At 43.3% G+C, this 26,026-nt stretch overlaps 1 protein-coding gene across 1 annotated transcript in view; it reads right to left on the bottom strand.

The window, feature by feature from the left end:
• map3k5 (mitogen-activated protein kinase kinase kinase 5) overlaps window positions 1–26,026 on the bottom strand; it is a 144,723-nt gene that overhangs the window by 91,454 nt on the left and 27,243 nt on the right. Inside the window, exons 3-6 of the mRNA XM_078399739.1 lie at window positions 21,457–21,480; window positions 16,211–16,404; window positions 9,693–9,861; window positions 7,544–7,650 (exon numbers count right to left, since the gene is read on the bottom strand). Coding sequence (XP_078255865.1) covers window positions 7,544–7,650; window positions 9,693–9,861; window positions 16,211–16,404; window positions 21,457–21,480 — 494 coding nt within the window. The remainder of the gene's footprint in view (window positions 1–7,543; window positions 7,651–9,692; window positions 9,862–16,210; window positions 16,405–21,456; window positions 21,481–26,026) is intronic.

Genomic DNA, 26,026 nt, shown 5'->3' with positions numbered 1-26,026 from the left:
CTAACACATACAATTATATGGAACATAGAACATTACATCACAGAGACAGTCCCTTCAGCCCATCAGGTCCACGCCTACCATGATGCCAGTTTAAATCAATTCTACCTGCTAGCACACTGTCGTAGAGCCATATAGCACGGAAACAGCCCCTTCGGCCCAACACGCCCATGTTGACCATCTAGGCTAGTCCCATTTATCCCTCATTTGGTCCATATGCTTCACCATCCCCTTCTCCCTTCGTCTATGCCGCATCTGCACTCGAGATGAGGTGTTCCATACCAGGACATCTGAGATGTCCTCATTCTTTAGGGAATGGGGGTTCCCCTCTCCAATCATAGATGAGGCCCTCACTCGTGTCTCCTCTGTAGCCCACAGCTCCGCCCTTGCTCCCCCTCGTCGCAACAGGGACAGAGTTCCCCTAGTCCTTACCTTTCACCCCATCAGCCGTCGCATATAACACATAATCCTCCGACATTTTTGCCACCTCTACCTGGATCCCACCATGAGTCACATCTTCTCATCACCACTCATTTCAGCCTTCCGCACCAACCGTTGCCTCCACAACTCCCTGGTTAACTCATCCCTTCTCACCCAAACCACCCCCTCCCCAGGTACTTTCCCTGCAACCACAGGAGATGCAACCCCTGTCCCTATACCTCCTCCTTCAACTCTGTCCAGGGACCCCAACAGTCCTTCCAGGTTAGGCAGAGGTTCACTTGCACCTCCTCCAACCTCATCTATTGTATCTGTTGTTCAAGATGTGAAGTCTTAATACATCGGCGAGACCAAACGCAGACTGGCCGATCGTTTCGCTGAACACCTTCGCTCATTCTGCCTGGACCAACCTGATCTCCTGGTTGCCAAACATTTTAATTCCTCTTCCCATTCCCACACTGTTATAGTACCTGCCTCAAATACCTCCTCTAGTGGCTTATTCCATCTGAGTGAAAAAGTTGCCGCTCAGGTTCCTATTAAATCTTTCCTCTTTAAACCTATGGTTCTAGACATATACCTGTCTGAATGTATTTTAAATGTTTTTATTTTACCTGCCTCAATTGCAAGTTCACAAGTTATGTGAGTAGAATTATGCCATTCGGCCCATCGAGTCTACTCCGCTATTCAATCATGGCTGATCTCTGCCTCCAAATCCCATTTTGTTGCCTTCTCCCCATTACCCTTGACACCCATTCCAATCAAGAATTTGTCTATCTCTGCCTTAAAAGTTTCCACTGACTTGGCCTCCACAGCCCTCTGTGGCAATGAGTTCCACAGATTAACTACCCTCTAACTAAAGACGTTCCTCCTCGCCTCCTTTCTAAAAGAGCGCCCTTTAATTCTGAGGCTATGACCTCTGGTCCTAGACTCTCCCACCAGTGGAAACATCCTCTCCACATCCACTCTATCTATGCCTTTCATTATTGTGTAAGTTTCAATGAGGCCCCTCCTCAACCTTCTAAACTCCAGCGAGTAGAGGCCCAGAGCTGTCAAACGCTCATCATCTGCTAACCCACTCATTCCTGGAATCATTCTTGTAAACCACTTCCTCTGGAATTTCATTCCATATATCTACGACACTCTGTATGAAAAAGTTGTCCTCGGGTTGCTATTAAATTTTTACCCTATCACTTTAAATCTATGGTCTATAGTTCTTGATTCCCCTACTCTGGGAAAAAGACTCCTTCAATTACTGTAGATTTTATACACCTCTAAAAGCTGAGAATTGTTGTAACTATTTGAGTTTGGCCTGGAAGATGATAGACCTGTTTCCCAGACGCAAGTACTTTATAATTGCATGTATTAATTCCATGAAAGAGTGTGTGGATAGTATTTCAAAATATGCACTTGAACAAAAGTTGAAGGTGTGGTCACACTGCTGAGAATTTATTCCTATCGTTTTTGTTTTTACTTCTGATTTCAGCAGTTTATTTTATAACTAAATTAACTGCACACGTGTGACCAATGTGCACCATCATTAATAATTTACACAGCTACCCAAACACAGTAAAATTGTCATAAATCTCAAAGTAAAAGTCCTCACAGGCAATTTACTTTAATGCTGTAACTTGGTCAATGTTTTATGAAACGCTAAAATTTCCCTTCAAACACGGTGGTGCAGCAATTGAGTTACTGCCTTACAGCGCCAGAGACCCGGGTTCGATCCTGACTATGGGTGCTTTCTGTACGGAGTTTGGACATTCTCCCCGTGATTTGCGTGGGTTTTCTCTGCAATCTCCCATTTCCTCCCACACTCCAAAGATGTACAGGTTTGTTGGCTAATTGGCTTGGTAAAATTGTCCCTAGTGTGTGTACGATAATGTTAGTGTGTGTGGATCGCTGGTCGGCGCAGACTTGGTAGGCCGAAGGGTCTGTTTCCGCACTGTATCTCTGAACTAAACCAAAACGTTTGAGTTAGTGCAACATAGCAAACCATGAGCAATGTCAAAAAAGTTTAAGAATGTAGCTTCAATTTACTATCAATCCAAAGATTACTTCCTTCAAGGAAAGACTGATCTTCTGAAAGGACTAGATAAGAGAAAGACAGTATAGACGTTGACAAAGGATACATTCATTGACAAGTATTAAAACATCTGAATAGGACACGTTACAAAACAGGAAGCAAGTGGTATCGTTTTGCAACATCTGTTTTGCATGGCCAAACCAAATTCTTGAGTGTCTTCAACAGAAAGACTCATTACACATCTGTGACTTAAAACCACATGTCATCATTAGTGAGACATGAAAATAGCTGCCGATGATGCATCCAGCTAGACCTCAGCACTGCAAATTATCATAACTATTGGGACTGTCAATACCATGACAGCCATTTACATGCTTCAGAGAAAATGGGATAACATTTAACAGAATCACCGAATGGTTGCAACATGGAAGGAGGCCATTTGGCCCATTGAGTATGGACCAGGTGTTGGTAAGGACAATACATCTTATCTCACTCCCCATAAACTAGCAAGTTATTTTTATTCAGAGACATATCAGGTCTCTTTTGAATGCAACAAATGACTTTGTCCCACCATTACTCTGGGGATTGCATCCCAAACCTCATTCCCTCACCGTGTAAAAAACACTTTTGGTTCTTTTCCCCATCACATTCAGCATGTGGCCACAAAGTTCGTGAAACCTCCACTAATGGGAACAGTTTTTCTCTATCTACCCCGTCACCTCATGATTTTAAATCGTTCTAAAAGATCTCCTTGCAAACTCCTCTACTCCAAAGTGAATGTCCCAAGTTTATGTCATCTATTTGCTTCACCAAAGTCTCATACTTGATATTATATTGGCAAATCTATTTGCACCCTCTCTAAAGCTTCACACTTTTTGAAAATCGTGGTACCTGGAACTGAGCACAATACTGCGGTTGAGGCTGATGCATGATAAAGGCTCATCATTTGTAAATTTCCACGGTGTGGGACGAATAAAGGAATATATTATTATTATCATGACTTCATTGCTTTTGAACTCTTTACCTCCATTTCTACACCTCGCTTTCTCAACTTGCCCCGTCACATTCACCGGTGCAAATATCCCCAGATCTCCTCCTTCTTATACTCCACTTAGAATTGTGCTGCTTTGCTTATATTGCCTCTTCTCATTCTTACCAACAAAATGTAACACCTCGCATTTGGTATCACTAAATTTCATCGGCCACCAGTTCATCATTTCCACCAGGCAACCTGTAACACCTTGATGTATAATACTACTGTATATTGGGTGCCATGGTGGCGCAGAGCCCGAGACCCGGGTTCGATCCTGACTACGGGTGCTGTCTGTACGGAGTTTGTACGTTCTCCCCGTGACCTGCATGGGTTTTCTCCAGGTTCTCCGGTTTCCTCCCACACTGCAAAGATGTACAGGTTTGTAGGCAAATTGGCTTGGTAAAATTGTAAATTGTCCCGAGTGTGTGTAGGATAGCGTTAGTGTATGGGGTGATCGCTGGTTGGTGCGGACTCAGTGGGACGAAGGAACTGTTTCCGCACTATATCTCTAAACTGAACTAAACTATCCTACTATTATTTCACTATCCCTCCAAGTTTGGTGCCATCTTTAAAATTTGGAAATTGTGTCCTGTCCACCCAAGGCCAAATCATTTATATGCACTGGTTCAATGGTTCTTTATTGTCATGTATGCAGAGCAAAGTGAAATTCTTCTGCACAACCCACAATTGCACAGTTGCCGTTTACAAAGAAAAGTCCAAAGTCTGGTCCACATGCTAGAAGCACTGCAGTGCCCCTGATCCAGGTAAATATATTAAGTAAAACAGTGTTCAAACTACCAACTGCTGGGAATCTCTGGTGTACACTTCATGTGGGAGGAGTTGGCTGCGCCTAACGGCTGCGGCTCTCTGGCAGTCTGTTGTCTTTTTTTCTTTTTTTTTGTTTGTGTCGGTGTTGGGATGGTTTTTGTTTCTGTTTTTGGCTGTGTATGTGTGGTGGGGGTGTGGGGTGGGGGGGTGTGGGGTGGGGGGGGTGGGGGGAAACCTTTCTTTTATTGGGTCTCTTCCCCGGGGCGCGGCTCGGCTGCGGGCCTTAACATCGCCCGGCGCGGCTCGGCTGTGGGCCTTAACATCGCAGGCGCGGCTCGGCCGCGGGACGTTTCAGTGCCCGGTGCGGCTCGGCCGCTGGACTTAACATCCCCCGGTGCGGCCGCGGGACGTTTCAGTGCCCGGTGCGGCTCGGCTGCGGGACGTTTCAGTGCCCGGTGCGGCTCGGCCGCTGGATTTAACATCCCCCGGTGCGGCCGCGGGACGTTTCAGTGCCCGGTGCGGCTCGGCTGCGGGACGTTTCAGTGCCCGGTGCGGCTCGACTGCGGGACGTTCAGTGCCCGGTGCGGCTCGGCTGCGGGACGTTTCAGTGCCCGGTGCGGCTTGGCCGCTGGACTTAACATCGCCCGGTGTGGCCGCGGGACGTTTCAGTGCCCGGTGCGGCTTGGCCGCTGGACTTAACATCGCCCGGTGTGGCTGCGGGACGTTTCGGTGCCCGGGGCGGCTCGGCCGGGGGGCCTTCCATCCCCTTGCGGGGGCTGTGCGTGTCGTTTGCCTCGGTAGGGGTCGAGCTGCCGGTCCGTGGGTGCGGGGGGAAGAGAGGGGAAGTTTTGTTGCCTCCATCACAGTGAGGGGGTGGTTGGAGTCACTGTGATGGATGTTTGTGTTGGGGTCGGGTGTCCTGTGTTCTTTTCTTTTTTGCTGTGTTTTGTGTGACTGCTGAAATTTCGCTCGGTGTTGTGCCGAGTGACAATAAAGTGTTGTTATGTTATGTTATATAAGATCATGTCATAAGAGATAGGATTAGAATTAGGCCATTCGGCCCATCAAGTCTACGCCATTCAATCATGGCTGATCTATCTCTCCCTCCTCACCTCCCATTCTCTTGCCTTCGCCCATTAACTCCTAACACCTGTAGTAATCAAGCATCTATCTATCTCGGCCTTGAATATATCCACTGGCCTCCACAGCCTTCTATGGCAAAGAATTCCACAGATTCACCACCCTCTGACAAACAAATTCTTCCTCATCTCCTTTCTAAAAGAAAGTCATTTAATTCTGAGGCTATGATCTCTAGTCCTAATGGACACATCCTTTCCACATCCACTCTATCCTAGCCTTTCACTATTCTGTACTTTTCAATGAGGTTTCCCCCTCATTCCTCTAAACTCCAGCGAGTACAGGTCCAGTGCCGACAAACGCTCCTTCCACCTTGAGAACAACTTTTCCTATCAAGGTGCCACCTCATGGTTTTGTCATCAAGTTTGAAGGCTTCGGGTTAAAAGAGACCGCAACAGCAACAGAAAATTGATTGATTCATCAATTTACGATTCATGGGACTAGAGCTTCTTTTGTCCCAAGAGTCAATCCTGATGACAAACATATTATTAACGACTGCCTTTTGGAAGTCACTGCAAACCACATCAACAGCTTTTTTTAATGAATCTAAATGAATCGGCAAACTAGCAGAAGTGGACTAGTGTTGAGGACAATGCGTGGAAATTAGAGTGGAGGAGACTGTGGTCTGATTGTGTTCAGAGATTGAAGAGGAAGAGAGAGGTGGAATTACATACATCCCACATTTATGACTACCGCAAACTCTTCCTCCAGAATCAATGGCAAAGGGAAGTTTTAAAGATATAATTAGTCAATGGAATGTTGCTGAACAAGCCCTTCGTGCACAGGTCTGTAAATGCGTGATCACTTAGGCACGCTAATATACAGCTGGCTTTAGTTTGTTATTTACATTTGATCTTTTAAAGAACCTGTCTTTTTTTAACATTATTTTTCTCTGCATAAACTACTTATTGTACATTGTGCATCATTGGCTGATTAAGTTTTACTTAAACAATAGAATCAACAAACGGGGGGGCTTATCAGGCATGGTTCTATCTTCCAAAGATTAATAGTTTGATGTAGTTTTACTTTTAAACTTCAGCTGTTGAAGGGTCAGAACTTGTTCACAGATCAAGGTCGTGAAAATATGCAGAATTTCTGTGGAGATGATTTGTTAATGCTATTAATCAATGGAGAAATAAGCAAGTTCTAGACTGCAAGATGCAAAGTGTAACATCACAAGGACAGATTGCATAGACTACACTGGGACCACAACGATGTTAAACAACAATTGTAAGTGCAGGAATACCTAAATTGCAGCACATCTTGGTCTGCCCCCAGTGAGGGGACCTCCAATATTTCACACTGCATAGCCTACAAGGCATTATGCATGGTAGAATAATTTTCAGCCATTCATTTAGCCTATCTATATCCCCTTGATGTTTCTCTGCATCCTCCTCAAACTTTCATGCTGCCTCCTGGCTTTGTAGCATCAGCAATTGTGAATAGATTGTGCTTGGTGATCTTCTCCAGTGCATTGATATTGGCAGATAGACAGAGTGCTGGGGTAACTCAACGGGCCTGGCAGCATCTCTGGAGGTAAAGGGTAGCTGACATTTCAGGTCGGTACCCTTCAGACAGTCACAAGAAGGGTCCCGACCTGAAACGTCGTCTATACTTTTCCTCCAGAGATGCTGCCTGACCCCGCTGAGTTACTCCAGGTATTAAAACAAAGCATCTGCAGTTCAATGTTTATACATTTTTATTGCCGTTAATTGAAACAGATCCATGTAATTTAGTTTAGATCGTTAATAGTTACACACTTTAAAATGGGTTTCATCACTGTAAATATTTTCACTGACAATCTTAAAAGAACGTTGAAATCTTGAAATTTACTCTCACAAGATTTCCAAGATAGTTTTTTTGTTATCATTCTATAGCAGAGAAGCAAAACACTTTCCTTTCACTGGTCTGTCTGCTCTACCTGCAAATACACTGTATAAGATCTATCTCCGGTGCAGTGAAAGACTGAGAAAACATTCTTAGAACGACAAATTACCACCTATCGGCAGAGTAGGTCACTATCAAATAAAAAATGAACAATTCCTATAAAACTAAAGCTAACGAGAATTCAGCAACAAACTCTATTAAAATTATAATCTCCTTGAAATCACAGAGGTATGTAGGCACGTTTTAAAGGATTGCCTTACCGATTCAGCGCAAAGGCGTAATGAAACTTGATGTGAAGATTGTCCACCAGATCACAGGTTGGAAGTTTTTCCAAAGTCTCCACCAATGTTACAATGGCATCATAGTCCTTATGGAAAGAAAATCAGATGCAAAGCTAATATAATTTTATATTAGAGGTTCAGTGCATTGTGATTCAGGTTATAAATGCAAGCTTTTAGACTGAAGGTTATAGTATTTAGTATATAATGTATAGTATTTAGTATCCAGTATTTAAACTGGAATTTATAGTATTTCTGTATCAAGAACTCGATCGCAATCATCAGTATAGCCCATACCTGTGAACAGTGAAAGGCCAACCTGCAAGTGTGTAACCTCAACCGTGCCCACAAGATTGTAAAATATTACTTCCCCAACTAAACCCCGATACTATTTCTCTTTTTGCATCACACCCATTTAGCCACATTGAAGCAGAAAATGCTTGGGCAGCAGGGTGGCACAGTGCTTGAGCTACTGCCTTACAGTACCAGTGACCCGGGTTCGGTCCTGACAACGGGTGCTGTCTGTACGGAGTTTGTATGTTCTCCCCGTGACCTGCGTGGGTTTTTTCTGAGATCTTCGGTTTCCTCACACACTCCAAAGATGTACAGGTTTGTCGGTTAATTGGCTTGGTATAAATGTAAAATTGTCCCTAGTGTGATTAGGGTAGAGATAAAGTGCGGGGATCGCTGGTCGGTGCGGACTCGGTGGGCCAAAAGGCCTGTTTCTGCACTGTATCTCTAAACCAAACATAAAGTCAATATAACTTTGGGAAAAGGTACTGGAGTGTATTTTCTGCTACAATGTTTTGGGCTCTGATATTTCATGCACCTCCTTCAATTATATGTTTAAATTGTTCTTCATCTGGAGTATATAATGATGAGCTATTAATTAAAAATAAAAGATGTTTTAAAAACGGAGTGGTTATGTTCTTTTACAGAAATATCTAGCTGTTTTTGTGTCTATTTTTTCTGGGAACTTCTCTTACAGAGAAATATTAGAACGTCAAAGACAAGAGTCAAATCAAGTCAAGTCAATTTTATTTGTATAGCACATTTAAAAACAACCCACGTTGACCAAAGTGCTGTATGAAAAGAGGGTATGACTTTAAGGTAAGAGGGGCAAAATTTAAAGGAGATTTGCGGGGCAAGTTATTTTCACGGAGAGTGATGGGTGTCTGAAACATGCTGCCAGGAGTGGCGGTGAAAGCAAACACGATAGGGGCATTTAAGAGGCTTTTAGCTAGGCACATGGATATGCAAGGAATGGAAGGATATGGATCTTGTGGAGGCAGAGGGGATTAGTTTAACTTGCATCATGTTAGGCATGGACATTGTGGGCTGAAGGGCCTGTTCATGTGCTGTACTGTTCTATGTTCCATATTCCGTGATATAGTCTATTATGTTGCTCCCTTCGAACATGTTGTTTGTAATTCATTGAGATTATAGCCGATCCATAACCCAACTCCTATTTCTCACTGTGCACAGCTGGTAAAGCTGCTACCTCACAACGCCAGTGACCTGTACAGCACAGGAACAGGCCATTTCATCCCACAATATCCAAGCCCAACATGATGCAAGTTAAACTAATCCCCTCTGCCTGCACAAGGTCCATATCCTTCCATTCCTTGCATATCCATGCGCCTATCTAAAACCCTCTTAAAGTTGCATTGTCAGGAGTCACAATATGTGTTTCAGACAGTTGTTCCTCTCACTCAGAAGTCACTGGCTGCCGGACAATAGCGAGACACCACAACCTGAAGTTGTACTCTCCCATCCTGGTTTTGGTGTAGACAATAGGCAAGGTACTAATTTCTACCTCTTATTTACTTTTTTTTTCTCATAAGATAAAACAATTAATGTAAACTTTCAGACAAAGTTGTGGAGTTTATATAAAATGCAGCAAGTGAAAGTCTGATTTTATCGAAAAGTATTTGAAAGTATCGTATTAGATATTAAGTTCATAAGTTCTAGGAGCAGAATTAGGTAATTCGGCCAAGTCTACTCCACCATTCAATCATGGCTGATCTATCTTTCCCTCTCAACCCCATTCTCCTGCCTTCACCCCGTAACCCCTGACACCTAAAATTAAAATTACCATGAAAGGTTGGTGTATTCCTTGCATAACAAGTACCTGAATATCACGGTAGGAGAGAAGCAAATTAATGATAATGTCAGCAGAGAGACCTTCAACATTGTCCAGGCGTTTCCTTATTTTTCCTAGCTCGGCAGCCAATTCTTTACCACAGTAAACCTCACGGGCCTTCCGGATGTCATTCAAGATGGTTTCCCTGAAGTACTGACTGTAAATCACAAGCAGACATGATCACTTTGGGTGGCAATTCTTTCACTTGCTTCACTTTATTTGAAGATATCATCACATTTCAACATTGACTTTCAAATGTCATACACGATAAAAAAACGATTTTTAATCTAAACATTGAAACACATTTCCCGTTCAAGACATTTAGATGGGCTTTTTTCTGAGTAGATGTTGCTCCCAGCAAAGTATATCCACAACCATTGATCATCATACTGCAGTTAATGTGACAGATTATGAATGTGTCTAATGTGCTTGCTAAGCTGCAGCGGGTAAGTATTTCATTTTTCCAGTTCATATCTGGTGCATATGATAAATAAACACACTTGACATTCGAACAGCATGCAGGTTCACAGAACAGTGAAAATGAAGGATTAATGATTAACAAGGCCTGCGTTAATAAACGATGTGAGAGCAGGTATTGAGGGGGGTGGGGATGGGAGTATTTCTGGGACGCAAGAACTAACTCTTGAGCCTTCCCGAGATGCTGTGGGCCTAACTCAATGAAACACTCGTGAAAGTAGGTGCCCACTTGATAGCTCCAATGATACACTGGCATCTACACGCCTAGTTTTTGTTGTCCCATGGTTTAACTGTGTAAAGGTATTTTAGATTCTCACGTGGCATTGAATTGGGTTTCTTGGTTAAACATTTAGCTTGTGTGTTTGTTAACATGTAAATAGCTTATTACTGAATATGAAGTCAGTTGTTGTGTAGGAAGGAACTGAAGATGCTGGTTTAAACTGAAGATAGACACAAAAGGCTGGAGTAACCCAGAGGGACAGGCAGGATCTCTGGTGAGAAGGAATGGGTGACGTTTCGGGTCGATACCCTTCTTCAACCTGAAAGTCCCAGGAAAGGGAAACGAGAGATATAGACGATGATACAGCGAGATATAGAACAATGAATGAAAGATATGCAAAAAATTAACAATAGAAGTTAGAGAAATCAATATTCATACCACTGGGCTGTAAGCTGCCCAAGCGAAATACGAGACTTTAAAACATCGGTGAGACCAAACGTAGACTACCTGATCTCTCTACATCATTGTCTATATATCTCGTTTCCCTTATCCCTAATCAGTCTAAAGAAAGGGTTTTGACCTGAAACGTCACCCATCCTTCTCTACAGAGATGCTGCCTGTCCCGCTGAGTTACTCGAACATTTTGTGTCTTTCGTGAAGTTAGTTATTGTTCTTTGGCATAAGTGTTTATGCCATTGCTACTCCTTTGGCATAAGTGTTTATGCCATTGCTACTCCTTTGGCATAAGTGTTTATGCCATTGCTACTCCTTTGGCATTGGACTTGGTTTTCTTGGTTGAGCACTTATCCTGGTGTTGTCACACATAATTTGTGTTTTAATGGTAATTCAAATGAAACTAATCCCTTCCGCCTACATACGATCCATATCCGTCCATTCCCTGCATACCTGTGCCTATCTAAAAGCCTTTTGAATGCCCCTTTCGTATCTTTCCACAGAAACACTTGGCAGCATGTTCGAGGCACCACAATAAACACCTTCATGCACATCTCCTTTAAACTTTCCCCCTCTCACCTTAAAGCTCTGTCCGCTTGTATTTGACATTTCCACCCTGGGAGAAAGGTTCTGATTGTACACCTTTGTTATGCCTCTCGTAATTTTATAAACTTTCATCAGGTCTCCCCTCAGCCTCCAACGCTCCAGAGAAAACTATTCAGGTTTGTCCGCTCTCGTCTTGGAGCTGATAGCCTCGAATGCAGATGGCATTCTGGTACACCACCACTGCAGCCTCTTCAAAGCCTCCACATCCTTCCTGTAATGGGGAGGGGACCAGAACTGCACACAATACTCCAAATGTGGGCTAAAAAGCTTAAAAAGCTGTAGCATGACTTCCTGACTCTTATGCTCATTGCCCCGACTGACAATGGCAAACATACCACACGCCTTCTTTTCAATGCTGTTAAGAGTCCTGCCATTAACTGCATATTTTCTCCTTACATTTTACCTCCCAAAGTACAACACCACACTTGGCTGGAGATTCCATCTGCCATTTCTCCACCTATATCTGCAACTGGCCTATATCCCGCTGTATCCTTTGGCGGCTTTCTTCCACAATTCTACCGATGTTTATGTCATTTGCAAACTTACTAACCAACCCATCTGCATTTTCATCCAAGTCATTTGTACATATCAGTGGCATTAACACTGATTCCTGGGAAACATCACTGGTCACTGAACTCCAGCGAGAATAACACCCTTCCACCACTATCCTGTGTCTTCTATGGACTAGTTAGTCCTGAATCCAAACTACCCTAGACACGGTGGGTCCCATGCACCTTGATCGTGTGGATCACCGCCCCACGAGGGACCTTCTTGAAGTCCATGTAGACAACATCCACTGCTCTGCCTTCGTCAATCACCTTTGGCACCTCCTCAAAAGCTCAATTAAGTTTGTAAGACCTACTGACCAATCCTAATTAGCCCATTCTCTTCCAAATGCAAGTAAATCCTATCCCTAAGAGTTCTCTTCAATCGCCTCCCTTCAACTAATGTGAAGCTCACCTGCCTATAATTTCCTGAACTTTTCCATCTTCCCTTAAACAAAAGAACAATATTGGATAGTCTTCATTCCTATGGGATCTTGCCAGTGGCTAGAGAGGAAACAAAGATCTTTGTCAAGACCCCAGCAATCTCCTCTTTTGCTTATATAAAAAAAACTGGGACAGGTCCTATCCATCCCGGGAGACATATCCACCTTAATGCTCTTCAAGAGTCCCAACACCACCTTCTCCTTGATCCCAAAATGCCCTAGCATCAGCTGGTCTTTTAATGACTCCCAAACATCAGATGTGAACTTTCCCAATAATAGCTGCTCCCAATTTAATCTCCCCACTTTGCTCATAACAATCCTTGCATTGAAATAAACACACTTCGGTCTGTCAGCCTCACTATGTTCATTAACCTATACCTGCTTATCCTTCCTTTGAGAACTTGCTTGTTATAACCTCTACCTTCCCATCAGTCCCGCCACTTGCTGACCTGCTGCTCTGGTTCCCAACCCCTACCACTCAAGTTTAAACCCTCGCGAGTGAACACTGGTGAACCTTCCTGCAAGGATATTGGTTCCTCTCCAGTTCAGCTTCAACCACTCCCTCTTGTACAGTCTCACCATTCTTGGAAGGGAGCCCAATCTATCTGAAGCCCTCTCTCTTGCACCAGCTTCTTATCCACATATTGAACTGCATTATCCCTCTATTTCTCGCTTCACCAGCGCATGTCCTAATCCTGTGATTACAACCCTGGATGTCCTGATTTTTATCCTACTATGTAATTCCCTAAATTCTCTATATAGGACCTCATCTCCCTTTCTATCTTTGGTACCAATAGGGGCCACGACCTCTGGCTGCTTGCTCTCCCCTCTGTGGGCACTGGGACATCCTTGACCCTGGCACCAGGGGGGCAACACACCCCTGGCTATGGAGTCATCTATCACTGTTGCGCTCCCCAGATTTAGGCCTGTTGTGCTATTCAACGGAGCCAGACACATGGCCACTGTCCTGTCTGCAGCTACTATTTATCCCTAAGAGGCCATCAGCCCCAATAGTATCCCCTACTGTTTATGAAGGAACTACAGTTGCTGGTTTACAACGAAGATAGACTCAAAATGTTGGAGTAACTCAGCAAGACAAGTAGCATCTCTGGAGAGAAGGAATTGGTGACGTTTTGGGTCGAGACCCTTCTTCAGACTGACGAAGCTTCCCGACCCGAAAATTCACCTATATCTTCCCTCTAGGGATGCTGCCTGTCCCTCTGAGTTATTCCTGTGTCTATCCACAACTGTTTCCTTGTTTGAGAGGGAGACAGCCACTGGAGACTCCTGTACTACCTGCCTGCCTCCCCCTCTGGTCACCCACCTATCCGGCCGAACCTTTGACGTGGCCATCTCCCTGAAACTACTGCCTCCAATCCTCTCTGATAATTGCTGAAGATCTTTTGCAATTTGTGGCTGACTTGCTGATACTTTCTGCAGCTTTGATGTAAAACCGCTCACGGTGTCTTAAATGTCGACATACTTCTTCTGAAAAAGAAAATTCAGAAAACACCACAGCTCAAGCAAGGGAGAAGGAGATAATGGCAACATTTCAGTTCCAGGATGGGTGTTTCAGGGGAAACATAATCTCCTTTTTGAAAAAGGACCTGTAACTAACCAGCATGAGTCCTTTAATAGCTCGGTGAAATGTAACCTGTTTTGTTCTTTATTCCTGCTGGGAACAAAGAAGGTTTTAAATACTCTTGAATTGGCACTTCCTCCTCCACCCTCTCACTCATCCCCGCCAACCTTCTGGTTTCCTGATGAATGCTTCCACAATTCAGGCCTGGAATCAGAGCGGTTATTTTTCATGTGTCAGCTTAGCAAGGCATTAGAACAGGCCGTCCAAGCATGCCAGCAAGTCACTGCCCTGTTCAGCCCAATCCCGTCCTCATCCAAACCCTGTACTGTAATGGTAAATCATCAAGGGGGAGCCACATGGACAACAGTGAGGAAAGTGCAATCTGGATGGCTTTCCTTTCAAGCATTCAAAGATGGCAACACCAGTACTCCAGCTATTTTCAGCAGATTCAACAAACAACAACGATATTCATAGTCACAATTACTCATTCCCATAATGAGAGATCTCTTGCATTTAAGTAACTGGATTAGCAGTTCTTGTTATTCTGGCCAAATGAACGCATCAAGCAAAAAAACGTTGCTGTCAATGAATATGGCTGGCCAATCAAAACAGTTCAATGTGCTCAATGGTCATTTCAACCTGAGACATTATCTCTTGTTTCCCTCTCTGTTCATGTTGTCTCAATTGCTGCATATTTGCAGTATTTCCTATTTTTATTTCAGAATTCCAGCATCTACAGTTTATGTTTTGCTTTTCAGCTTGTTTACGAATACAGCAATATGTTCCACCGCAAGACATCTTAGAACTGGTATAAGTATAAAACATCAATGTCATGCATCTACAATATCTATCATAACCTTCGGACATCCCCAAGTGCTTTACATTCAACAAAGAACTGACAACAAAGCGCAGCAGTAGAGTTGCTGCCTTACAGCACCAGATACCCGGATACGATCATGCCTACGGGTGCTTGTCTGTATGGAGTTTGTACGTTCTCCCCGTGACCTGCGTGGGTTTTCCTGTCTGCTCCGGTTTCCTCCCACACTCCAAAGACGTACAGGTTTGTAGGTTAATTGGCTTGGTAAAAATTGTAAATTTTCCCTCGTGTGTGTGGGAAAGCGTTAGTGTGCAGGAATCGCTGGTCGGCGCAGACTCGGTGGGTCGAAGGGCCTGTTCCTGCTCTGTATCTCTAAACTAAACTTTTGACTCCCCCCCACCATGTTTTAAAAGTTTAAAAGAACTGTGTAAAGACCTTTGAGTTGTTTTTGATATGAATGTGGCATGGCTGAAATTTTATTCTCCTGCACTCGCAGTTGTGAATTCAAATGAAAAGGGATTTTCAAACAATGGGCTTGGAAGAAAACAGTCAATGCAGCCGAGTGATAATCTGATATTTTAAATAGTTGGTATAGCTGGCAATAGTTGGTATAACTGCCAATAACGTAGATGAAAGAAATGTAGAAGCAATATTAATAGTTGTTCAAGAACACCCTGACTGAGTTCTGAAATTAAGAAAACTTGTCATAATCAATTATACCAAGATTAAACAGGCAAGTTCATCTGCAGTGCACTCTGGCAGCAATCTAGTGCATCTAGTGCACCCAGAATGTCAGCACACTTCTCTCATCCCCCTTCATAAACTTGGGTCCTTGTTCACTACTATCATCTGAGGAAACTATCTGGAGCTGAGCCACTCCTCCAGCAATCCCCACGCACCTTCATCACAACCCATCCTCTTGGAAAATATAAATGTTATTTGCCACCTTTGTGCGGGCAGCTAAGTGATCCAGAAAGATGAATAGGGTGGGGAGAGAGGCAGGTTAAAATGAAAATTGCATACATCTCTCCTCCACTGCGCCTTTAGATTACAACAATCAATCGCCAATGAAGGGAAACCCAAATCCGTACCAAAAGCATCACCAACCCTATTATATTTCTCACCTCAGCGCCCTTTCCTCCACCTGATGCAAGTACTCAGAGCTTTAAAACAAACGTAGAATATAATGGCACTGGATGATCACACTGGTACACTGAGGAAAATCACTCCACGGATAAGCACATTCATAACAGGTAGCCGATCATGGGAACATGTGAAAACCAATGCAGCAAAAACAGAGGCTTGCTCGATGAAACTTTTTTTTAAGTGCAGCAACGTGATGTATACGTAAAGAAACACCTACCAGCAGCTGATGTGTGCAGCTTTCAGCAACTGAACCAAGCGATCCACTAGTGGCATGCAGATAGGGCCAAGCAATAACTCAAAATTGGGCTGCATTAGCTCACTCAAGCCCTTCATGTAGCTGCTCTCACAACAGTATACCTTGTTGTGTGGAGTCACCATGTATGGTATAAAGCTGTAGTTTCCACACGATGTCTGTAACAAAAGGCAAAGTTAAACCATTGTCACCAACATATTCTCAATTATTTTGCTGTGTTTTATTATTAGCATGACTACTTTTTCCAAATTCCCTCTCATTTCAATTCAATGATTCAGTGATACGTTATTGTCACATGTACCTTGGTGCAGTGAAATGTTTTGTTTTCCATATAACCCGCTAAAATCATAGAGCAGACCTCACCTAGGCAGTACACAAGTGCCGCCACGGTTTGGCGCTGACAAAGTTATTTCCATATAACCATATATTAACATTCCAGATGTAAACAAAATCTCTATTGAAAAATGCAAAGCGGGCTTTCACGAAGAGGCTGCTGAAATACTATCAGTAAAATGCATCACTGCCTCTAAGGTGGGCAATGGAGATATGATATAGGTTGAGGAAATTACTGCCAGGTCTGCCTCACAAATTAGCAATCTACTGCAGTGTTCAACAGGTTGTGTAGGAAAATAACTGCAGATGCTGGTGCAAATCGAAGGTATCACAAAATGCTGGGAGTAACTCAGCGGGTCAGGCAGCATCTCTGGAGATAAGGAATGGGTGACGTTTCGGGTCGAGACCCTTCTTCGACCCGAAACGTCACCCATTCCTTCTCTCCAGAGATGCTGCCTAACCCGCTGAGTTACTCCAGCATTTTAGACAATAGACAATAGACACAGGAGGCCATTTGGCCCTTCGAGCCAGCACCGCCATTCAATGTGATCATGGCTGATCATTCTCAATCAGTACCCCGTTCCTGCCTTCTTTTGTGATACCTTCGCAGTGTTTAACAGGATCACTGAAGAAGAACTTAGCCTGCCAGGTTAGATGCTGCTGCACAATGTATGCAAGCATCAAGCAGCAAAGACAATTACATTTGTCAGAATTAGTTTGTAGTAATGAATAAAATTAAAATTCAGCAAAATGTCTTATTATGTCTGCCTCATATTAAATGCAAACTCTGGATTCAGTATGGAACATTTGAGTTCAACATATAGACTAGATTGTTTCCAAACTATCTGAAAGCAGAGGTGAATATTGTGAGGCCAATAGCCTTAATTATGGATTATAAGAGGGTTTGTGATAATTTGTCTCATGAAATAATATTAAAGGAAGCCAGATGTTGACAATATTTCTGGGAAGCACAACAACAATATTAAACATGAATCACTGTAATATCATGCCATTTTAAAAATAAAACAAGAAGATATTAATTAATATTATGACAAACATGTTAGTTGTCAACTGGATTCAAAACATGTGATTCAACAGAACAACTCCAAAAATTACTTTTATTAAAACTGTTACCATAAGAATGTCAGTTAGTGTAATTACACATGTTGCAAAGCAACAATACCTCATGTTTTTTCGTTTTGTAAAATCTATTTTATTTGAACATAGGTAGGCCAACTATCAAAGATCAGGATGCCATCTTACTTTTTCTTCATTCAGAATATGAACTTGAGGTAGACATCTATTCTCATCTGATCAGGCAAGTCAAATAAACAGGAAGTTAGTGTCTGATGCAGCACTTGGTTCAGCCATGTCAGCCATGATCACATTGAATGGCGGTGCTGGCTCGAAGGGCCGAATGGCCTCCTCCTGCACCTATTGTCTATTGGCATGCTCTTATAAACCCGGCATGCCATGTTACAACAATGCTACTCAAATGAATTGTTTGTAACCTAATTTACTGAGCCTTGCTGCTACCTCCCAAAGATACCACCTTAAACTTCCCTCGATTAAATTCTCTTTGCCCATCTGAGCAGTCGAACCAGGCATAAGGATAGACTGATAGCCTATTCAATTAGCTTTAAGGATCAGGAATAAAAGGAAAATAAATCACTCTACTTTATATAGTAACTTTCACGACCTAAGTGCTTCACAATCAATTTTTTGAAAGGTGGGCATTATAGTTATGGTTAACACTTTGTATGAAGCTCTCCTAGAAAAGCAGAAGGAGCCTTAAATCTTGCAAATACTGATGATAAAGACAGAATGGCCAAAGCGATGTACATTTTTTGTCTTTTAGTGTATAAAGAATTTGAATTGGATTTAAAAACTATTCATAAATGTCATGAATTGATTTTGTCTTCAGTTTCAATGCAGTCATTCTTTGAAATTAAAGAGTAGTTGGTGATTTTTTTAAAAAGTTTGCTTCATACCCTAGTCTGAAAATAACTGAGTCAGAAGCTAAAATTAAACTACATTTTAAAACTGAAACAGGAAATTCTGGAACAGCCAGTAAGCTTCTGTGGAGGGTTAATGTTTCAAGTCACCAACCTTTCAACAGAAAAAAACTTTTGGTTCACTAATAATAGGAGTTAATTTTCCTAAATTTGAAAAGCACTTTTAATTGCTTATTTCCATTTCAGAATGACTGCATAAAGAGCAAACCAATTTGGATATAAACCTGTCACTGGAGCAGATTTATACATTGTTTGCTGTTCCTATATTAATCTGAAACACGACTGTTCCCCTAAGAAGGTAGTTGAACGGCATTGAACGGGCGGCACGGTGGCGCAGCGGTAGAGTTGCTGCCTTACAGCGAATGCAGCGCTCCGACTCAGATCCTGACTACGGGCGCTGTACTGTAAGGAGTTTGTACGTTCTCCCCGTGACCTGCGTGGGTTTTCTCCGAGATCTTCGGTTTCCTCCCACACTCCAAAGACGTACAGGTATGTAGGTTAATTGACTGGGTAAATGTAAAAAATTGTCCCTAGTGTGTGTAGGATAGTGTTAGTGTGCGGGGATCGCTGGGCGGTGCGGACTTGGTGGGCCGAAAAGGCCTGTTTCCGCGCTGGATCTGAAATATGAAATAAAATAAGGGACAGGCAGCATCTCTGGATAGAAGGAAATGGTGAAGTCTGAAGAAGGGTCTAGATCCGAAGCATCACCCATTCCTTCTATCCAGAGATGGATCGTATAGAAACATATAATTCCTAAGGGATTGGACAGACTAGATGCAGGAAAAATGTTCCTGATGTTGGGGGAGTCCAGAACCAGGGGTTACAGGTTAAGAATAAGGGGTAGGCCATTTAGGACTGAGATAAGGAGAAACTTTTTCACCCAGAGAGTTGTGAATCTGTGGAATTCTCTGCCACAGAAGGCAGTGGAGGCCAATTCACTGGATATTTTCAAGAGAGAGTTAGATATAGCTCTTAGGGCTAACGGAATCAAGGGATATGGGGAGAACTCAGGAACGGGGTACTGATTTTGGATGATCAGCCATGATCATATTCGGCTTGAAGGGCCGAATGGCCTTCTCTTGCACCTATTTTCTATGTTTCTATGCTGCCTGCCCTGCTGAATTACTCCAGCGTTTTGTGTCTTTCTTCGGTGTAAACCAGCATCTGCAGTTCCTTTTTACACTGTTCCCCTAAGACATTTGATCAAGGACTAAAATGACAGCCTAATCTGTGGGATTCAAGGGAAGATGGAGTCTTGGTCAGAGAAATCTGTGGAAAGTGAAACAGTACACTAAATATTAATCAATTTATTTTTTCCACCAATGTTCACTGACGTGTTGAGTGTTTCCAACGTTTTTTATTTCGGATTTTCTACAATTTCTACAATTTTCACTTGCAAATAGTTGAGTTGATTGTCACATGTACCGATGTACAGTGAAAAGCTTTTATTGCATGCTAACCAGTCAGCGGAAAGACATTACATGATCACAATCGAGGCATCCACAGTGTACAGACACATGTTAAAGGGAATAACATGAATAACGCTAAGTGCAAGATAAAGTGCTATAAAGTCAAAGATAGTCCGAGGGTCTCCAGAGATAGATAGTAGCTCAGGACTGCTCTTGTAGTTGGTAGGATGGTTCAGTTGCCTGATAACAGCTGGGAAGAAATTGTCCCTGAATCTGGAGGTGTGCATTTTCACACTTATGTACCTGTTGCCCGATGAGAGAGAGCGGAGAAGAGGGAGTGGCCGTGGTGCAACAACTGCTGTCTCAGCTGCTGTATTTTATTCATAGAAAATCAGTCACAATCTCATATCAATGTGTAGTCCTCACGATGTCTGTATTCCTGCATGCAGCCCAACAGCAGAACGGTAAAGACAAAACTCCAGCACATTAACCTTTAATTTTGAATTGGAAGTAATTTAATCTGTCTGTCTGTCTGTCTGTCTGTCTGTCTCTAAAACTCTCATCTTGTTTGTTTGTTTGTCGCTTTGTTAGTTTGATTGTACGTACCCGAAATACAGCCAAAACGGTACACGGTAGCACAACAATTTTAGGCCCACCCTACTCGCCATTCCCCTGCGGTCTCGATTGATCAAGTTTTATTCCATTTTTAAAGCAATTAACTTAATAAACTTTAATAAATGCGGCGCCCCCCCCCCAGAAGGACTGGCACCCGTCCCAGCGTGCCCCATGCCTGACCTTCCTCCCATGGTGCAGCGCGGCGGCAGAGGGTCAAATAAAATGGCCGTCGCCGTCAAGCTGCCGTTGCAGGAGAGCTTTTCACCCAACGGGTCCACAGCTCGCTCTGGCTGCCACGCTGGCCGCTCGAGGCCGGGGTGCGTGGCTCCCTCTCCCCTTTCCTCTCCCCCCTCGCCCGCCCCCGGCCCTGGGGGAGTTTTAAGAGGGGTTGAGGGGGGATGGATTGGGTGAGTGTCATCAGTTGGGGGAGGCCTGCCGGGCCCGTAGGAGAGGTTTGCACGGAGGGTTGCCGGGCCCACAGGAGAGATTTGGACCCAACGGGTCCACGCCCTTCTAGTAGTATCGAAAAGTCACAATTTTTTCAGTAAGATTCTTACTCATTTCCTGAGCAACTTAAACTTTTGCAATGCTGTAAAGACAGCATGAGATCAGCTATATTATAAATCTCGGGTAATTTTACTTACCCTTCCAAAGCGTGATTTTTGAATAGTTCTGTGATAATGTTTTGATATCATAATATAAAGATTCTTATTGAAAATTAAGACCAGCATGTCATTAATTTCACAACAACCAGTACTTGAAAATAACGTAGAAATATCAGTTAAAGAATGTACCATCAAGCAACTATTTAAATAAGTCATGCCAAATTTGCACTTACGTTTTTCTTTTGACATATGATTTCCTGCAAAAAAACAAAGACAAATCAGCTTATATTAGCATAAAACATTTTCATAATAGCAAATTTAAAAGAAAATGGCACAAAATAAGTTCAGCCTGACCTTTATACAAAAATACACAGTAAAGCTGCTAATGTATTTGACAGCATTGCAAATCAGTAAATCCCTGTTACAATGGACCATGGGGGTGTGGGTGGGTGGAATTGTGCCTATTACCAATTTTCCACTATAACTGAGTAAGGGATTCGCTCCAAACTGCTAGCGATCACTTTGTGAAACAATGAGTTGTTTTCAAACGTAAAGTTACTTTTAACAGCCAAAAATGTATTTTTGTTACTCAAGGCTGTTTGGTACATTGTTTAATAGAGTAAAGTGTGGATCGGAACGATTGCTTGACAATTTCAATGCCTTGTCAATTTCAACACAGTGTAACTAGCAGCCTATATTCCTAAAGATACAGTTAACAATAAACAAAATCTATTACGAACAGGACTGTAATAGCGAGGGTTCACTGTAATGTGATTAATCCAGTCCGTTGAAAGTGGATCTTGATATGTTGGAGACTTCAGAGAGTCCGAAGGCTATTGTTCCCCCTTTGTTGCATTGCTGAAACACAGGATAATTGTCTGATATCTTGTATCAAATATCTTGAACAAGAGGTATTATCATTTTTGCCCGAGTTGTTAATAATCTCCTCTGAATTAAAACCTTTCCACTTCAAACTTGATTCCAAGGCTTAAGCCATGTCTGGCTGGGGGCCATCTTTCAATTAAAATATTTCAGAGGTTCCATGTTCTTGTTCCAGAGGTTTAACAAAATTAGTGGGACTGCTCAAGGTGTCTTGGGCATTTTGTCTATATTTTCCAACAATGGCAACAAAGATTACTCTTCAGAAAATAAGTAACTGGATCTCAAGCACTTCGAATCTTCCAAGCAAACAATCGGTAATTCAATTTCATGCTATTTATGACAAACAGCCAAAAATATATATCTATTTCCAGGAAATGTAGCTGAAAAGTACAAACATTCTGTAAGAAAATAACTGCAGATGCTGGTACAAATCGAAGGTATTTATTTCACAAAATGCTGGAGTAACTCAGCAGGTCAAGCAGCATCTCAGGAGAGAAGGAATGGGCCAAAACATTCTGACCACTTGCCTAATATAATAATAATAATAATAATAATGCATTACATTTATATAGCGCTTTTCAAACACTCAAAGACGCTGTACAGGGATTTCTAGAACATAGAGAAGTGAATAAATAGATAAATAAGTAAACGAACAGAGAAAGGAGACAGAAGGTGAGGTGACCTTCAGTGGTTGAAGGCAGTGCTGAAGAGGTGAGACTTCAGTGATGTTTTGAATGTGGTGAGTGAGGAGGAGTCTCTGACGGTTTGGGGTAGTGAGTTCCATAGGGTGGGAGCAGCGATGGAGAAAGCCCTGTCCCCCCAGGATCTGAGTTTGGTCCGGATGGGGGGGGACAGGAGATTGGCAGCAGCAGAGCGGAGGGTGCAGGTGGGAGTGTGCCTGTGGAGGAGGTCAGTCAGGTAGGATGGGGCCAGGTTATGGAGGGCTTTGTAGGTCATGAGGAGGATTTTGTATTGGATTCTCTGGCGGATGGGGAGCCAGTGGAGTTTGTAAAGGACGGGGGTGATATGGTCACGGATCGGGAAGTGGGTGAGTAGACGGGCAGCGGAGTTTTGAATGTATTGAAGTTTACTGATGATTTTTGAGGGTGAGCCATAGAGGAGGCTGTTGCAGTAGTCCAGACGGGAGGTGATGAAGGCGTGGATGAGGGTTTCTGCAGCTGTGAAGGAGAGAAATATGCTGTTGGCCCTGCTGTGTATGCAGCCCCATACGCAGCAGGGTGCGATGCACTGTGTATGGTGACACATTCCTCCCGTGAACACCATTAACATTTTCTGTGACTTGTGCCACAGTAGACCTTCTGTCAGTTCAGACTAGATGGGATAGCCTTCGTTGCCCTCGTGCATCGATGAGCCTTGGGCGCCCAACTGCCTGTCGCCGGTTTGTGGTTTGTCCCTCCTCGGACCATTGTCGGTAGGTACTCACCACTGCTGACCGGGAGCACCCCACAAGCCTTGCCATTTCAGAGATGCTCTGACCCAGTCGTCTGGCCATAACAAATTGGCCCTTGTCAAAGTCGCTCAGGTCTTTACTCCTGCCCATTTCTCCTGCATCCAACACATCAACTTCAAGAACTGACGGTTCACTTGCTGCCTAATATTTCCCACCCCTTGACAGGTGCCATTGTAACAAGATAATCAATGTTATTCACTTCGCCTGTCAGTGGTCATAATGTTTTGGCTGATCGGTGTATGTGGTGATATGAGCAACATTTCACAGAATCTTAATTTTTAAATGTGACGGAAGAAACAGATGGCGATTTTTGGTCAGAATCACAGTTACAGCAGAGGGAAGGTCATTCAGCTCATTACGTCTCAGTCAGCTTCCCAGCAGAGTAATTTGGTGGTTTCACACCCTTGTCTCATCTCTGTAGGCTTGCACATTTTTCCCCACCAAATATTTATCCAAATTATTCTCCCAGTACACAATAGACCTTCTCTCAATCTGACCTGCAAACTGTATCTTCCAGATTGCAAGCACATCACCATAAAAATGTTTTTCCTCATGGAACAGTGCATCACAGGTCCAGGCCCTTCAGACCACAATGTCTGTTTAGTATAGTTTAGTTCACAGATACAATACGGCAACAGGATCTTTGGCCCTCCGACTCCGCGCTGACCAGCACTCACATTATCCTACGCACACTCGTGACAATTTACAATTTGTACCAAGGCAATTAGCATACAAACCTGTACGTCTTTGGAGTGTGGGAGGAAACCGGAGGTCCCGGAGAAAACCTACGCAGTTCATAGGAAGAACGTACAAACTCCGTACAGACAGCACCCATAGTCAGGATCAAACCCTGCGTTTGTGCCGAACATGATGTCAAATATAACTAATCTCTTCTTACCTGTATGTGATCCATATCCCTTCATTCTTTGGTCTATCCATGTGCCTATTGAAAAGCCTCTTTAATGCCACTATCACATCTGCTGCCTCCACCACCACCCCTGGCAATGTGTTCCAAGCCCTCACCATTCTCTGTGCAAAAAGAGATTGCCCCGCACATCTTCATTAAACCTTCCCCCTCTCATCTGTTCGCTATGCCCTCTGGTGTTGGGCATTTCCAACTTGGGAAAAAGATTCTGACTGTCTACCCTGTCTATATCTCTCATTATTTTATATGCGTCAATCAGGTTTCCCCTCAGCTTCTGACGCTCTGGAGAAAACAATCCAACAGTATCCATCCTCTCCTTGCAGCTAATACCCTCTTATCCAGGCAGCATCCCGGTAAACTTCTTCTGCACACTCTCCAAAGCTCCTTAAATCCTTTCTGTAAAGGGTATCCAGAACTGCATACAATGTGCCTTAAGCAAAATTTTATCGAGATGCAACTTGACCTCCTGATTCAATATCCACAGCGAAGAAGGCAAGCGTACCATATGGCTCTTGTACTATTCCCTCTACTTGTTTTGCTATTTTCAGGAAACTGTGGACTTGAATTCCAAGAGCCCTCTGTATATCAGTGCAGTGCAAGGTTCTGCCATTAACTCTATAATTTCCCCCCAAAGTACAACATGTCAGACTAGCTCGGATTAAACTCCATCTGCCATTTGCCTGCCCTTATCCGTAACTGATCTTTGCATCACAGTCTGGTTTGGGAACAGCTCTGCCCAGGACAGGAAGGCTCTGCAGAGTAGTGCGTTCGGCAGAACGCACCATGGGAACTACACTCGCCCCCCTGCAGGACCTATACATCAGGAGGTGCAAATCAAGAGCAAGCAAGATTATGAGGGACCCCTGCCACCCCAGCAACGGACTGTTCCAGCTGCTACGGTCAGGCAAACGCCTTCGCTGTCATGCTGTGAAAACGGAGAGGATGAGACGGAGTTTCTTCCCACAGGCCATCAGGACTGTTAATTATTATAACTCCAGGAACTAAATTTTCTTTTCTGTATTAATTTTAATTTATATGCTGTAATTGTAATTTTTTTTGCACAATCCGCAGGCATTGCCACTTTCATTTCACTGCACATCGTGTATGTGTATGTGACAAATAAACTTGACTTGACTTGACTTGATCTGTATTCTGCTATTTCCATTGACAGTCTAATTCACTATCCGCAGCTCCATCAAAGGAACAACATTGGCAACATTTCAGTACTCTGGGAGTTTGTGGTTAGAAAGGATGCAAAGATCATTGTCAAGGCCCAAGCTATCTCCCCTCTTGCCTTTCTCAATACCATGTGATAGATTCCATCCCACCTTGCAGACATTTGGTTTAATGATCTTCAGGAGACCCAACACCAACTCCTCATTGGCTCAAAATGCTGTGGCATATCAGTGTACACCACACCCAGTTCATCTGAATCAGTCTGAACAAGATTCCCGACCTGGAACATCACCTATCCATGTTCTCCAGAGACACAGCCTGACCCGCTGAGTTACTCTTGCACTTTGTG

The sequence above is a fragment of the Rhinoraja longicauda genome, chromosome 5 (genome assembly GCF_053455715.1).
Source record: "Rhinoraja longicauda isolate Sanriku21f chromosome 5, sRhiLon1.1, whole genome shotgun sequence".
NCBI lineage: Eukaryota > Metazoa > Chordata > Chondrichthyes > Rajiformes > Arhynchobatidae > Rhinoraja > Rhinoraja longicauda.
Note: the sequence above shows the minus strand (reverse complement) of the source record. Positions and strands in the feature narration are given on the sequence as shown.